Genomic DNA, 16460 nt, shown 5'->3' on the forward strand with positions numbered 1-16460 from the left:
ACCGGGTCTAGGTACCCTTGCCCCTGGAGGGGGGAATTGCACCCAGACCCAGGTGGTGTTACCCTTTTCCCTGCGGTGGGGAGAGGCATATTTGAACTTTTCACCAAGGTCAATATTTGTGACTTATTGATGTGGTTTTAATAGTTTTGGCCACAGGCAACACACAACAACTCTTGTGGGCTGAATCAGTTAATTGTTGTTATTTTAATTATATTTTGTTATAAATATTAAATAAATATTAAATAAACACTGTTTGAGAAGCATAGAATGACATAGCATATATGGCAACTTGTGGGTTAATGAGTAATAACTTACATTTGAGGATGCACTGCCTGATAATCCAGGACTGAGAGCATGTGTAATTATGTTTTATAAACTCTATAAAATTAACTAAAATAACTGCAATTTCTAATCAGCCCTGTATCAGACATTATCACTTTGAGCCACAGCTCACGTCTCACTTACTCTATGAAGTAGACCATGCCGGTCTCAGTATAAGCCATCTCCCAGTTGAAAGGCAGGGGCTCCAAGCTGTCGTCACGAGGAAGAGAGCTCCATGTGCGGAAGTCCATGGTGCTGCTGGACTGAGTGTAGCTGGGCACTGCTTTCCTCCAGTCTGCCCCCTCTTTGTGCTCTGGAGAGCGTTGGAGGATGGATATATTAAAAAGGGAATAAGACAGTGAAAGCAAGGCAGAGAGAGTAGAAGGTTCGCCTGCAGGAACACCTATGTCCTGTGTTCCTGCTTGCTGCAGGGAATTGGCGATTCCATGTCACACACAGGATTTGCATGTCTTTGCCAAAGGGCAGTTTTAGATTTGCCTGAGCAAACTGTGTGTGAGGAAAAGTCTGTGCCTATGTATGTGTATATTTCCTGTGGGTTGCAATGATAGAGGCAGGGATTCACATCGAAAGGGCCAGTTGAACCCTGAGGCTTCTTCTCTTTGATAATACTTTATAACTGCACATAAAATATATTCTATTACATTTGTAGACACTCCCCTTTAATGAGAAACTGCTTGCCAATGAACACAAAACATACAACAAAGAGCACTCCATGCCTTCCTCAGAAGATTGTTATAAAGCACTGAAACATAACTGGTTTTCATCCTTTTCTTTTTATGTGGCGCTAACCCTCCTCACAATAGAGGATAATGCCAAAAGATGTTACGCAAATCACAATAAAAGCATATCTGGGGGGATGCATTTCCTAAAGATCATTCCACCAGAATTTTATATTGCCTATAAATTGCTAAAAGAAACAACTACAGAGCCCTTCAGCAGCATTCGAATTTTGGTTATTTACAGCTTCTAAAACACTTTCCTCTTTTGCCTCTCTGATCAAATACGCACACTTGAGCTTGATTTTTAAAGGAAGACAAAGTGCGGATGGCATGTTTGAAGATGCTTTATGTGCTCAAGCTATGTAGAGACTTGGAGAACCAGCCTGAGGGCAAAGCCTGAAGGAGAGCTCATCAGTAAGGTTCACAGCAGGGTGAGGGCCCACTCGACGATACGAGTCAGATGGGTTATAGAAGGACTGTGGTTGATAAGGACAGCCTAAGCAACGATGGGGGAAGCTGCAGTGAAGAGTTCAGAGACTTAGAGCTCACATTTTCCATTAACCTCTTTTTTCATTCGACCATAACTCTCTCCATCTACGGTTGGTCTGAGACTTCTTTGCCACAGCTGTGGGCTGTAGCAGAGCAGTCATTTGTGACTGGTTGCTTTCCATAAAAAGAACTCCTGAATGTCTGGGCATTGTTTTGTGTTTGATTTCAATATGACAGAACAGTTGTGTAAACAGACTGGATTTCTGTGAATCCCTTGTACAGCTGAGCAAGCAGTGCTTGAGCTGAGACTGTCAAAACAATGTTTCATTGTGTAAAAAATATTTTCAGCTTGGACTGGCCTCAATCTCTCCTAATTCTCTCCTACTAAAAAATGGATATGGTATGTAGCATGTAACCTATTTCTGCTACAGGTCTGCTCTCCTTGTAAGCATTAAGGACAGATTCACTCCTTAGAGAGCCCAGGAGTTGTTCTGATAGATCACATGCACAGTATCCTACTCTCCTAGATCAGAGTCTCTCAAGGTGACCTGGGAGTTTATTCAACGCTAATGGTAACAGGGCTGTCACATCACACGTTTAAAATAGAGTCCAAGATAACATTATTTCTATTATTTCTAGAAAGCGATATTACTGTGACCTAAAGTTCTTTACATGTCGGTTGGGTCCCTTCAAAACTAGAAACCCAAATCTATCCTCAGGAACCAAGTCAGACAGGGCACAGACTGAGTTCAATCTAAGTGTCATTATGTCAAAAATCTGGATTATATTTAACAATGAAATGAAAAATCCAATACCTGTTGAATGCTCTCTTTCTGGGCCTGTTTTTGCATTTGGATCAGGTCTCACTGTCCTCAGGTCCCTTTCTAAAAAAGACTTAACAGTAATTCTTGATGCTTTAGGGTTTTCTAGGGTCTTTTAGGGTCAAGTATTACTGAACTGAACTAAACACAGAACTGAAAACTGACTATTATTAAACAGTAAGAAATCGGAAGTAGAAATTTCTTCCCCTGAGCTTCTCATTAAGAAAAATAATATGCAATACCATTTGATCTAGGAGTACAATTTCAATCTTGACTGACAAATGAGATGCAAAATGACAAAATGAATTACGAAGACGACCAATCTGCACAGGAGAGCGTAGTGCCACATTATTTTCGTACACCTTTTTTGAAGCCTAACATTTTATGCTTTGACATTGACCTACCAGGCAAGCCATTGACCAGTGGTGGCCGCTCATCATCATCCTCCTCCTCAGGTACAGCGCTGTCCTTCCTGTCCATCTTACTGACTGAGGTTGTACGTTTCCTGGGGACCTCGCCACCAAAGTCCTCATCAAACAACACCTGATCCACCAGGTCAGGCTGCACCAGGTTGGGCTCTGCTGGAGGCTTTGGGGTTCCATAGTAGTTACCTTACAGAGGAAAGGAAAATGAAAAAAAGAAGTCATTTAAAATAATGTAACCAGAAATAGAAAAGCTTGAGTATATTTCAAAAAGACCAAAAGGAAAGAAAACTGTACTTGGCTGTGCCAGAAGACACAGACAGGCCCTCCACTATGCCACTATCACCACAATTTCTGTGATTTAAATCAAAAATGATTTCTCTAAATGTCACACACCAGCACTCAAGGTCAACCATTTACAAATTTCAGAGGTCTGATTCCTCTGCATATTTTTTCCGTCTCTTAACCCCCCGCTTTGTTTCCCCTTGATAACCGCACCACAGGGCTGTCATCACTCATGTTACATTAAAATCACTTCACTTGGAATTTGCCAGCAACTAATTACACTGATCATTGAATACAGCAATTATCTATCTCTCAGCTTGCTTTTTTTCCATAATGAAGAAAGACCTTGTGTTACGGATTATAAATATTCAGTGGGATAACAGCGCTCTGTAAAGAGACGCAGGAGAGAGTAAAACTTTGTTAAATTATTTTCTCATTTAGCTCATGGGGTGATCTATCTATGTATGGCTAGTGAGCAGTATGTGGAACTCAATTTAGGCATTGAATAAGTAATTATTCAACCTCCATTAGGATTACAAATAATGTGCATACTAATTTAAATCCCTGCCATTTATTATGATTATTTGTTTGTTAAATGCTGCTCTGTCAGATGTGTTTACGGAAAAATTATCAAATTAATTTTTTTGTAATCCATTAGTAAAGGCATATATTTACTTGCTACTTACAATAAGTGATCGTCAGATTGAGCCTACTCAGCGAAATCATCGTATATAATTAGATTAAATAAAGAATACAGAGAAATACCGCTGGGAAATGCAGATCTTTGGCTATTTAATTAGCCTCCATAAACTTGATCTTATTTTCATTTGGAGCCAGTTGCTTATGGGACCATTGTATTATGAACCTTTGATGTATTTAAGCGTGAACATGCAGGCATCACAAACAGTGTACTGTAAGAGCAGCATTTATCAACTCCAGATCTTTTTATAGCTCGCTACAAAGAGGGAAAACTGACAGCATCGTGCATGCCAGAAAGAACAGAGGGCTGTGAGGAAAATATCACAACCACTCCAGCAGCTTTACAGAGCGATACAGTAGCACCACATCAGCCTTCCTCATAAGTGAGCCCATCTTGAGCCAGGCCTCATCTCCTCGGGCATGCCAGCAACAGTACACGGCAAACAGGGTTAATGCAGCTATCTTTCTCAAAGCAGCAGGAAGGTTGAAAAGAAGACGAAGGCTGGATGAAAGCCTACCCTTCCCCTCCTCACATGTAACTTTACTGTTTACCAAGCGACAGCCATCCGCATTTGTCAAAGATGGCTTCATTAACAGGGGTGGCACAGCGATAGCGGGGAAAGATTGGGTCTGCTGGCTAATCCCCGCCTGTCTCCTGCCACACGCTGACATTTATCAGCCAGACGCTACCTCTGTGATTAATTACTTACTAACATGTCTCTTGGCCCCTGATAAATGTGTGGCGCAGATATAGCGGTGTGTGAAAGCAGTGTATCAGCAGAGATTTGTGGCACTATTTGCCATTATAAATGGAGGGAAGCCTTATAAGCTGATAAAAAAAAGGAAGCTTGTCCGATGTTACTTGTGATCCTTGTGTCATGAGGTTGATGAGCAAGGATGAGTGAACCTGCTCCTTCCAAGTGTGTGCAAGTAATTTCATGGTGGTGGAATCAGCTACTGGTAATAAAAAAAAAGCTTCCAGTTGTGAAGGGCAATATAAGCTACACAAGGTTATGAGCACTCTTTCATCCTACCAAATGCACGGACAGACACATACACAGCAACAAATCCATCAGACCAAATCCACAAACAGTCAGCTTCAAAATCCAATTTAATGTTTGTTTTCACTTCTTGCAAAAATCTGACTTATTACCACAAAATATACCCTAAAACAACTGTATAGAAGTGGCTGACAAAAGATGAAAGAATTCTGCTCGTAGCATATTAAAGTTCATCTATCAGGGAAAAAAAAGTCTTGTAAAGACCTATTTAGTTTTTAACTGCCTCCTCTGCTCAACTCTGAAAGTGTGACCCAACCTGGATCTCAGAGGCACAGAAATCAAGGAGGGACCAACCCCCCCAAAAAACTAACTGTGAATGCTTGGCACGGATGGCTTATATGTGTGCTTGCCAGATTACCTGGGACCACAACCAACATAGATTGTCCAGCTTGTATCCGACCAATTTTAGAGCAGCCTGGATGCACAGAAACAATCTTATCCTAGAGGGATATTACAAGTGTGTTGTGTCCTCATTTTTATCCAGTCTTTCTTGAGAGAAGAACAATCCCTGACAGCTTTGTGACAAATAAGTTAAGGAGACGCTGTTTAGGCTAAAAATATATGTACATTGCCTCCCATAAGCCATTTGCTTAGTGGAGGACAAATGTTTTTCTTGAGCCATTAAGATAATGGCCATTACATCAGGGAGTTCATTACAATTAACTAAGAATCCCATTAGCCAAGCAACTTGTGCACAGCTCAATTATTATGCACGACTACAGACTTAAGGTAATTCACGAGGTCCTCACAGAACTATGGAAGCCACCTGGCCTGTGACAGGACACAGGAACTTATTTTCCCCTTTCCAAAGAAAAAAATAGGCTGGGCTTCAAACACAACTAAATGCAGTAAATCACATTCCTTGATCCGATTACTTCCACCTTTGAGTAAACTGTGCTGCTTAGAGATCAACACTCCCTGCCACAGTAGCCGTGCATCGCTTGTGCTGACTGAGTTTAAGCAGACGCGCAGAGGAGGGGGCATCCACTATCAGAGTGTTCAGAGTGTTCCCTCTTAGGAGTAGTATACTGAAACCTTCCAACTTTTGAGAAGCTAATCCTCACATCTGCACATAGCCGACGCTGTCCTGCTTCCTCGGCAAAGGGGGTTTCCACTGGGAGACGAGGAGCTCAGTATGCCTGTCAACTACATCTCTTTCTCTATTATATTATATTCCTCGATTTGCTCCCCATTTCTCTCTTTCTGCAAACAGTCAAACTCTTTATAAAAGGTATAAATCCCACTTGACTTCAGCTCATAGATGAAGGACAGGTTTTGGGTGCCTTGGTAGCCCTGGAAACCTGATCTTCAAATTCTTAGATGATCTATTCCGACAGAAGGAAGGACAGGATTTGTTCTGTATTCAAGGATGTGGAATTGTGTGCTAACAATGTATGTGTGTCCATGTGTGTCTAATGCCAGATAAAGCTAACCAGAGCTGAGCACCAGCCACAAGCTTCAGTACGAGCAGTGAAAAGATCAAAAGATTTAATTATGGAGACAAGCTGAAAAGAGAAAAGGGTGAATGACCTGTTATCTGGGAAAACTCGGGCAACTCTTTTTATTTAAATATCTGTATCTTTTTCTAGTTGCAGAACACTTTATGTTTTAGTTGTTTAGGAGTAAGAACATCCAGTAACCTCCAGCAGTTTTGTTTAATAATTAATTTTGTAATGAAAATAAAAAGAAGACTGGAATTTTTTTTGTTTTTTTCCTCTACATGCTGTCAATTATAGTACTTAGAAAGGAAATTACAATCAGGAAAACTCAGTAATGTGTATTGAAAATGAAAAAGTAAGTTTTATTTTACTGACACATTTTATTTGTCTAACCAGAGTAAACTATCCTCTGATCACTGCAACATACATAACACAAGGCCTATAATTCACCCTTTAGCTCAAACACTTTGAATGCTTTGCTACAAAGAAGAAAAAACCCTTCCTGCCTATCACACCTGTCACTGACTGCTGACTATTTCAGGTCCTAAAGTGCCTGGAAAATGTAAAGTTTATTTAATCCTTGCTACAAAAAATTTGTTCTTATTTATACAATATTTCTATGTCTATTTAAATTTAAGGTCTGCAAGCGTCATACCTCATCGCCCTTTCTACACATAGAGAGGAGAAGCTGAATAGTGCAGTTTATATCAAGAGCTGCAAATACTGCTGCTACTCTGACTGTCACTTCTAACAAGTCTTTAATCGTGTTTCACTGATCAATACATTTTGTCCCGCTCGTCACATTTCACTAAGGCAGGCTATAAGTCATAATGACTGTGAATAGCAAGCTTACACTCACTCTATTATAGAGAGCTGTCAGTGTGAATCATATTCTCTGACTAAATGCACACCGCCGAAGACATGCACACAGAAAGGTTTCTCATATTCTTAATGCCACCGTGATGCCTACCATCATAGGTTCCACTCTCTAGCAGAAGTCCACTCTCCTCCAGGATCCTAAAGTCTCCAACACTGATGAAATTGTAGTCCACGCCTGGCACCTCCCCCTCTCGAGGAAGCCGTGTTGTGCCTGCAAAGAAAAACACACAAGCATACAAGTCAACACAAGTATAGATAAAGCAGTAATGTAGAATATGTTTCAGTTGAGACAGAAACTGAGATTAAGATATTTTCTCGGCTAACAGGTTCTGAACTGAATTGACCAGTCAAAATAAAAACAACTCTCTACTCTCTGTTCTTGATTTCAAAGATACAAAAGATGCAGTTTTTGTGCGTTTTTTTCTTTTTATCTGTACAGGACTGCAGTACATATTTGATAAGAGCAGATATCTCTTTTTGGAATGAAAATCCAAAGAGACCTTGGTACCATCTTGTGAAAGATGGATAATTGATGAAGGCCTGTAGAGCACTGAGGGCTTAATTCATTTAATCCTCCGTGAGTAACTGCAGCCTCTGCTAACAAGTTCTTATTGGAAGCTTCTTGGCACATATACTGGCTACAGCTGAAATGCAGAAATCAGTAGAGCAAATTAGAGATGTGAATTATGATGGAAGCAATGGGATTTGTAGCCCCCTGGTGTGGGTTAAGTTCACTCAGTGCCACAGAGGGCAACGCGAATGCAAATGACACAAGGCAATTCTGAGTGCATATTTTGCCCCTGTGGGGAAGCCACAGTCTACTTCAGTACTGATGGGAATTTTTTTCTTCGAGGATGATTATCTGCAAGGCAAAAAAATTGACACCAAATGATTACATTAGCATGGGGATTATGTAAACTGTATTCCATGAATAAGTAAGTGGGAATGTGCTACAATTGCACTCAAGGCTAATTAGGTGGTGTGTCACCAAACTTGTAAACTCCACTGAAATAACCACAAGAGTTGAAGGTAGGACAGCAGTAATTGGTAGCATGAGAGGCAAAACAAAGCAGACACACAGCCACCAATCATCAATCCTGCATTTCATGGACATTTCTCTCACCTAAATGAATGTCAGTCATGCTTCTGGAGCAGATACTTCCTAGTTAATCCTTTCTAGGGTCATGGGAAGGGCAGAGGGTTGAGGATAAGAGGGAGATGAAGAAACAACCCTGCAGATTACCAGTCTGTAGGGGGCTTGCATAAAACAGTCCTTTATATTCAGAAAATCATTCAATCTGAAATTTTAAATAAGCCCGATTTCAGTGTAAGAGGAAACCAGAGCAAATCGAGTAGCCCTGCAGCAGAAAAGGGAGATGAGGGAAACACAGAAACGATACTACACAGACCTACAACACAGAAAAAAGTTTAGTAAGTGAATATGCTCTCACAATGCCAAGCAAGAGCACTTCTACCACTTCTGAATTCAGCAACAGCAACGCACAGTATCAGCAAGAAAGTAACATAAGTATTTTGAATTAAATACAAATATACCCTAAGTGTGCCGTTGATCTGTTCAGCAACAGTATACATGTGTTGCATTAAAATAAACTGCATTTAGGCATTACAACAACTATAGTGGAATGTTACTGAAATATACTGCAGCATCTCCAGAGTATTTTTTTGGCACTTGTAGAGTCTGTGCTAATTAGAAGTGAAAAGGGTCTGTAGATCGTGGTGGCCAAATAGCCTATTAAGTAACTTTATGTTGCATTTCCTTTTGTTTTTCCACTCATATTTTCTCCCTAATTGGACTGTGACAGCTTCACTGCACAGTGCAGGAGCAAAATCACAGTTTGGGGAGAAAAAAACCAAAACACAGACGCTTGCTTCTACAGTCTGCCGTGATACCACAGTTTGTGTTACCAAAAGCAGTTGACACTGCATTGTGTGTGTGAATGCCAACCTCTGCTGCTTCTCATTACCAACTTGTCTGCCTGCGGCGCTGGCTTTGGTCCCTCGAAAATGTCCCCTGTAGCCCAATTACTTGAGTCACAGTTGTACCTGCCAAGAATCTCCCTAAGCCATCATGCTGGATGCCACACCAATATATACCATAAACCTGCTATTGTGAATCAGTTGTGCCAATATAATAAGGGCTCGCTCATGTTTTGAGGGTGCAGATGAATGAAAGTGGCAAATCCAAACAGAACTTTGCAGCATCTTGCCATATTTTTCTTTTGAACACAAGGGTTGGAGACTGCTAAACTAACGGCAGGAAGCCCCCCCCCCTCCAAAAAAGATACTATAATGAAAAAGGTTAAGTAGATATACTGCAGTTAATTGCCCAGCAATACACAGCAGGAATGTATTTGGATCATGGCACATAGCAGAGGGGAGAGTCTCCTCTATTCAAATTCGGGCTGTACCGAGTGACATTTTCTCAGGCTCTGGAGCTTCAGTGGGAATCAACAGCAAGTAATAAAAGATTCAGGACATGTGTCTCCTGGTTTAATTAAAGGCAACAATTGTACAACTGTAATCTGACAAAATCACTAGACACACAAGAAAAAGGCAACAGTAGTGCCGTGACTTCTAAAGTCAAAATGACACCAGTTTTTGGGGTTACATAAAGTTTAAAAAGTACAAAAAAAATGGCATCATGGTCTCTGAAGCACCCTTCAGTTTTTACTTGATTATTTTTCCTTGTTGTCTTGTTTTTTGTTAGCTCCTGTTTTATTTTAGTTGTGGATCTCTGGTATTTCTTTTTTGTTTTTCCCTCATTTGCTGTAGCCTGCCCTGCCCTCATTAATTTCACTGTGATTGTTTTCACCTGCATCCAGTCAGCCCTGTGTGCGTATGCAGTTTAATCTGTTCCCCTGTAAATTTGTCTATTTACCTTCAGTTTGACCTTCTTGTACTCACATATTTCAAAAGCTTTTCTGGGTTCTAGTTTTGTTTTTATCAGCCCTGTGGAGTCATTAAAGCTCACCTTTTGTTAGTTAGACCTATTTATTCATTTCAATTTTGTAACCTGAGGTCAAGAAAATGTTTCAACACCATCTGCTGCATGTGCTTTGGATGGTGCTAGAGGTATTGTAAACAATAGTAAGGGAGCTGCTTGTCTGGTCAAACTATATAAATAAAGCTTATAATTAGGGCTGAATCCGATGACCCAGAACCTTCACTTTCTTATGCTGCAATAGGCCTAGGTTCCTGGTGGCTTCCCATGATACACTGACTGTTTCTTCCTTATTCAGGTTTGTGTTTATACACCACTTTACTTTTAATCATTAGGTTCTGTCTCTCTTCCACAGTATGTCTCTTGCTCTGCCTCCCTCCCCACCCCACCAGCAGATGGCCGCCCCTCATTGAGCCTGGTTCTGCTGGAAGTTTCTTCCTCTTAAAAGGGAGTTTTTCCTTTCCACTGTTGCCGAGTGCTTTCATACAGTGGATCGTCTTGTTTGATTGTTGGGGTTTTCTCTGTATTATTGTAGGGTTTTTACCATACAATATGAAGTGCATTGAAGGGTTTTGTTGTGCATACAAATGGTGCAAAATGCAGCTGCTCACATTTGAACAAGTACTTGGAAATTTGAGCACATTACCCCTATATTGAGATCTCTTCATTGACTACCATGTCAGGTTTGAGCAGATTTTAAGGTCCTGCTGCTCACCTACAAGGCTTTAAATGGACTGGCACCTTCATACCTCTCCGACCTTTTACACCTTTATGTTCCATCTCGTGCTCTACGATCTCAGGACTCTGGCCTTCTAAAGGTTCCTAGAGCCAGAAAAAAAGACAATTGGAGAGCGTGCTTTTTCTTTTCGTGCCCCATTTTTGTGGAACCTCCTCCTTCAAGATATTAGGCAGGCATGCTCTGTGGGGGTTTTTAAAACTAAGTTGAAGACACATTTGTTTACCCTATCCTACATGTCTTAATTCTTTACCTTCTTTTTAAAAAAAAAATTCTTACTGTTTTTAACTTGTATTGTGTTTTCTACTTGTATCGCTATGTATCGCTTTTATTTATTTATCTTTTTAGTTTCAAATAGCTGTACAGGACTTTGTTTAAAAGCGCTTTATAAATAAAGTTATTATTATTATCGAAGGGTTTTGTTGTGATTTAAATAAATAAAATTTAAAAAAATTAAAATCACACCAAGCATCTCTGAAATCTCTGAAAAAGTAAATTCAGAGATGTGCCCTGGGTAGGGACTAGGGAGATCTATGTCATGTGCTTTTGGCACAGCATTGCTTGTTCAAAAGGTTCCTAGATCTGCAGCTACATGTCTTTTTGAAAAAATAAAAAGCTACTTAGTATTGTGACAAAGTCACTGAGTAGGCAAAGATGAGGTGACCTGAAGAGTGATGATCCCTGCCTGGAGTAAGAGACAGATGAGACAGGTAAGTCCGGTGCCCAAGCTTAGATGGTTTACATTTACACTAAATTCTGACCCCCAAAAATAAAAACCAAATATCTGAAGCTTTTATCTTTAAAACTGCTGGTTGATTACAAACCTGACAATGACAACAAGTCACATGCATACACTCCATTTATAATACAAACTAAACTTCACTTCACTGGCATTGTTAGGCAGATTTGTCCTTGGTACAAAGCCAGTTTCCTGTCACTATGACGGACAAGCTGCTGGCTTTAGCGTTGCATTTAACATTCAGGATGGTGTCAACGCTCTCATAAAACTCTTATTAGAAATTGAATGACCATTTCCTAAAATGTCAAACTATTCTTTTTATTTTATGGTTATGAGTAGTGGTTCAGAGCTGTGCGCCTGTCTATCTTGGTTAGAAAAAAAACCTGTCACCTTAGTCTTCCAAGGTCTAACTGCTGAGACCTATTTTCTGAACCGTCTGGACTCGAGGTTGCCACAATGGGAACTTCAGAGGTAGTCAGTCAGAAGTGGCAGGCCATAAATTTAACATGTTGAGTTCGTGCACAGTTTTATGATGGTACTTCAAACAAGGGTGGCTTAGGGCTTTGATGTTGAAATTGAAAGAAAGAAAGAACAGGGAAAGCAAAAGGGATCATCACAAATCCAAACTCTGTTGGTATTTCTGCAGAAAAAAATCGCCTTTGAGAAAATATACTTTGGCAAACTCTGTCACTTAGCTATCTGCTGATGTCTTTTTGTAAAACAGACTACCCTATATTGCCATATAAAAAGTAAATGCATAACAGCTCCTTTATCTACCTTCTACCAGTATTGATTTAATGGGAAATTGTGAAAATCAGTTGATGAGGAGAACAGGGAGGCAGAGCACAAGGAATGAGCTGTCGCCACATTTAGCATGCAGAGAGCGAGGTCAGAATGCTTTTCTCATTTCTCTAATTTGTGGCTCCGTGTCTTGTCTATCCTCCATCCTTCTGCCTGTGACCCGGAAATCAATCTCAGTATGCCACGTTGAAGGATGTCTCATTTCTTTAAATGCACTTGTAGAAGAGAGGAAAGAGGAGGTTTGTCAGAGGAGATGTAATTGACGATGGGCAGGTGTGTCCTTTGTCGAAGTGTTTTTTTTTACCTCCAGTGTATAAAAGAGATATGACTCACAGCTTGAATATATATAAAAAAAAAAAAAACATGAGAGATGGACTGTTTAAATAACTGTTTTGTCAGTTATTTAAGATCAAGCTTTCTACCCTTCACCGTTTGTGCGTGACTAAAAAAGGTACGTATGTTGCGTAAAACATACACTGAACAAAAATATAAACGCAACACTTTTGTTTTTGCTCCCATTCCCCATGGGATGGACGTAGAGACCTAAAATTCATTCCAGATACACAATATAACCATCCCTCCCAAACAGTGGTCACAAATCAGTCCAAATGTGTGGTAGTGGGCACATCTGCTATATTGAGATAATCCATCCCACCTCACAGGTGTGCCACATCAGGATGCTGATCTGACATCAAGAGTAGTGCACAGGTGTACCTCAGACTGCCCACAACAAAAGGCCAACCGGACTTGTCTCAACTCCTCTCTCCTCATAACCTTTCCTTGCCTCCTCTACTCACATCTCTGGTGGGAGGACCTAAGACACAAGGAGAGGAAGCAAGGAAGATGAGCAATCTGGGAAATGAGAAAATGGAGGGATAGTCCAGCAGCATTTGTACATGACACGTTGATCCATCCCTGCATTCCTGTCTGTGCATGTACCTGCACTAGTGCAGTGTGTGTGTGTGTGTGTGTGTGTGTGTGTGTGTGTGTGTGTGTGTGTGTGTGTGTGTGTGTGTGAGAGAGAGAGAGAGAGAGACGGAGAGTTTGTTTGGCATAAAGCTCTTTCTCCCCATCTCTGATCTTGGTGGGGAGTCAAGGGACCACTTGTGACCCTGAGCATTCTGTCCTCTTAGAAAACCCTCCTCTTTTTGTTCTCTTCAGAGCACTTGAGAGCCTCCTCCAGCGTTTTTGTAAAGTCCAAATGAGATGGAGCCCGTCCCAAGACCCTGTCAAGGAGGCTCGGGGATTTACCACACACAAACAGCAGAGACTGTGCTCGCGTGTTGTCTCTGTTCCCCCCCTTTTCCTCCATTACAGACCACTCTTCATCGCCTGTCCTCTTCTTTCTGTCTCTTAAAAAATTTGTTTTGTGTTTCATAACTGGCCTAAAAGTAATGCTTGCATTATGAACCTAAAATCTAAAGCTCAGTAGAATTGACCTTATGGTGTTAGTAGGCTGCACAAACAGAATGGCACAGATCAGCTGTAGTTGTGTTAGCGTAGTGCAGTGTGGTGGTAGTTAAACTGCTTGTTTATCATCAGCTCGTCATGTTCAACACATTCAGCGAATTGTTATGTGTCCTCATTTATAATGCCATAGTGTTACTTATAGGGTAGGAGTACTCACTGCACAACTTTTCACTTTTCTGTGCCAAATATATGACCAGCTGAATCCATGCTGAAGAGTTGCAGGGTGAAATTGCAAGAGCAAAATAACTGCAAAACACAGCAGGGGAGCAGAAGATAGACTATTGCTAAAAAAAAAGCCATTCACACTACTCAACAAAGCAGCTTGTGTTGCTGTTGCACTGCACTATTGTCTGGTATGGTTGATACCAGTGTGGTCACTCTGTATACAGTGAGTAAATACTGAATTGGTGCTGTAAAACCAACCAGTTATTCAATATTGTAATGCTATTCTGGATACATGGAGGATAATATGTGCTACAGTATGCTACTGTAACTGATTCTGGAACAGGTAAAATGTTTTTATGCACCTGACATTGGAATGCCAACACTAGGTTATATACACTGGAGCATTTCAAGGTTATAAACTGCAAAAACGGATCTTTTTTTGTTTGTTTTAAATTATTAGTTGTGGTTCAAATGTTTTTGCTTTTATACATTCAAACCACAATCTAAATAAAGCTGAAAGGAGAGCCAAGGGTAATTGAAACAGAAAAAGAGTAAAAGTGAAACAGAGAGGGTGAAGGATGGGAGACCGAGAGCGAGGGAGTGAATGATGGAGGTGCCGTCACTGTGCAAGTCCCGGACTCTTGCTCATTAAGACAGTAATTCAAGCAGGGGATTAGAGAGTCAGACTCATGCACCGAACCCACTGGCTGCGGATGATGAATGGTGGTCAAAGCCTGTAATATCTCACTGACCGCCGCCGCGGTACATGAAAATATACAACGTCGTGTTTGAACAGGTAGTTAATACTGGGGGTGTGTGGATGGGTGACAGAAAAGAGTCCAAGCATGTTATGTTGTGTGTGTGTGTGTGTGTGTGTGTGTGTGTGTGTGTGTGTGTGTGTGTGTGTGTGTGTGTGCAGAGAAGAGCAGGTGAGAGTGACAGGTAGCAGTGCTGGGGGGGAAATTACTGGAATGAGTTTTGTAAAGCTCTTTAATAAACTTCTGTCCATCGAGTGTAACTGACCCAAGATTCTACCAGTGCAGCCAGGTTTTGAGAAGAAAAATTCACAAAGTTCACAAAATGACTGACAGGTATATGAGAGGAATAAACACAAAGAAAAACATAGAAAGACTCAGAAACTGAGTGAGGCGAGGGATGGAAGAAGGATCGTCCTTAAGTAAAATATATATTAAAGGTAAGCAGCTTACTCTCTGAAAATTTTCACACTTGCGCTGCATGACCCCTCTGAACAAAGCAGAGCAACTTCCAGCCCTGAGGGGCGCGAGTGCTGAGATGCTGCGTGTTTGTGACAGGGCTGTGCCTAAGAGTCTGTCATTGCCTCAGCAGAAGTCCCTCTGCACGTGACTTAAACCTTGACTACACCCAATTACGGCATTTCTCTGAGCAGAGTCAGTGTTCAGCATGACCTGGTAAATATTTAGGCCAATATATCTGTGCAAACATTACGTCAGACTTACAGACACCGTGTCAGAGTCACGTCTCCCGTCGATGCAGTTTCACTTCAGCACATCATCTGGTGCCTTAAAATTCTGTGCAGTTTCTCCTTGTGCGTCATTCGACATCAGTGTTTCACCGTTTTACAATAAATTTAATACAAATTTAATACAAATTTTCTAAATGGAAATCTGTTTTTAAATTACAGTAGCAATGCAGACAGATACAGCACAAAAAAAATCCTTTTAAGAAAAGAAATAAAATTGCATTTCTAATTTTAGAGGCGTTCCCATCATTGTGGCAAACAGCCTGCATTTATGCAACCCACACAACCCTTAATCGGGATATTAATTTGCACCTTTGCTGTGCTAACAGCCTCATCTCTAATTTTGGTAATTTCCATGCTTTCATTTAACAAAAACGGCGAACATTCAAGCTTATAAAACCTTTTGAATTATCTAAAAAAAGGTTAGAAAATGCAGAGGCGTCAGGCTGCAAATGTGTTCTTCTTTTTCTTAGCTCCTGGAAAGTGACATTTTACCAATGAAAGGTTTCTGTCTGCACGGTAAAAGTGAATTTTACTCGACTAACCCAGTCCAAATCCTGAAGACATTATGAAACATTTCCACTGTTTGGAATTACAGGGATTGTATGTTTTTGGAATATATTAATTTGTAATGAAATGACTAATATTGCTTATAAATATTTTTCCGTTTTTCCACTCAAAATTACTATTACCCAAAAACCCATTCACTGTCCACAGTACCAACCTTTTTATTTACCACTCAATTACTGATTACAGCAAGAATAATAGCTGGTGACGGCCCCGCTGAGTAGAATGTCAGCAAGGAAAAGCAGAGAAGGGGAGGGAAAAAGCAGGAATATTTATGGAAAGAATACGACTTTGATCATTATGATGATACGGCACAGAAGTAAATAAGTTACACGGGGGTTACAGAGATGTCCTTGGCCGGGT

At 40.6% G+C, this 16460-nt stretch overlaps 1 protein-coding gene across 1 annotated transcript in view; it reads right to left on the reverse strand.

Moving 5' to 3' along the window:
• The window catches only part of magi3b (membrane associated guanylate kinase, WW and PDZ domain containing 3b), a 122424-nt gene that overhangs the window by 20736 nt on the left and 85228 nt on the right, over nt 1–16460 (reverse strand). The window contains exons 3-5 of the mRNA XM_085353435.1: nt 7248–7367; nt 2776–2982; nt 466–634 (exon numbers count right to left, since the gene is read on the reverse strand). Of these exons, the coding sequence (XP_085209561.1) occupies nt 466–634; nt 2776–2982; nt 7248–7367 (496 nt within the window). The remainder of the gene's footprint in view (nt 1–465; nt 635–2775; nt 2983–7247; nt 7368–16460) is intronic.

Source organism: Diplotaxodon limnothrissa, linkage group LG5 (assembly GCF_057381915.1).
Source record: "Diplotaxodon limnothrissa isolate DT_005_m linkage group LG5, D_limnothrissa_male_GT1.1, whole genome shotgun sequence".
Classification (NCBI taxonomy): Eukaryota; Metazoa; Chordata; class Actinopteri; order Cichliformes; family Cichlidae; genus Diplotaxodon; species Diplotaxodon limnothrissa.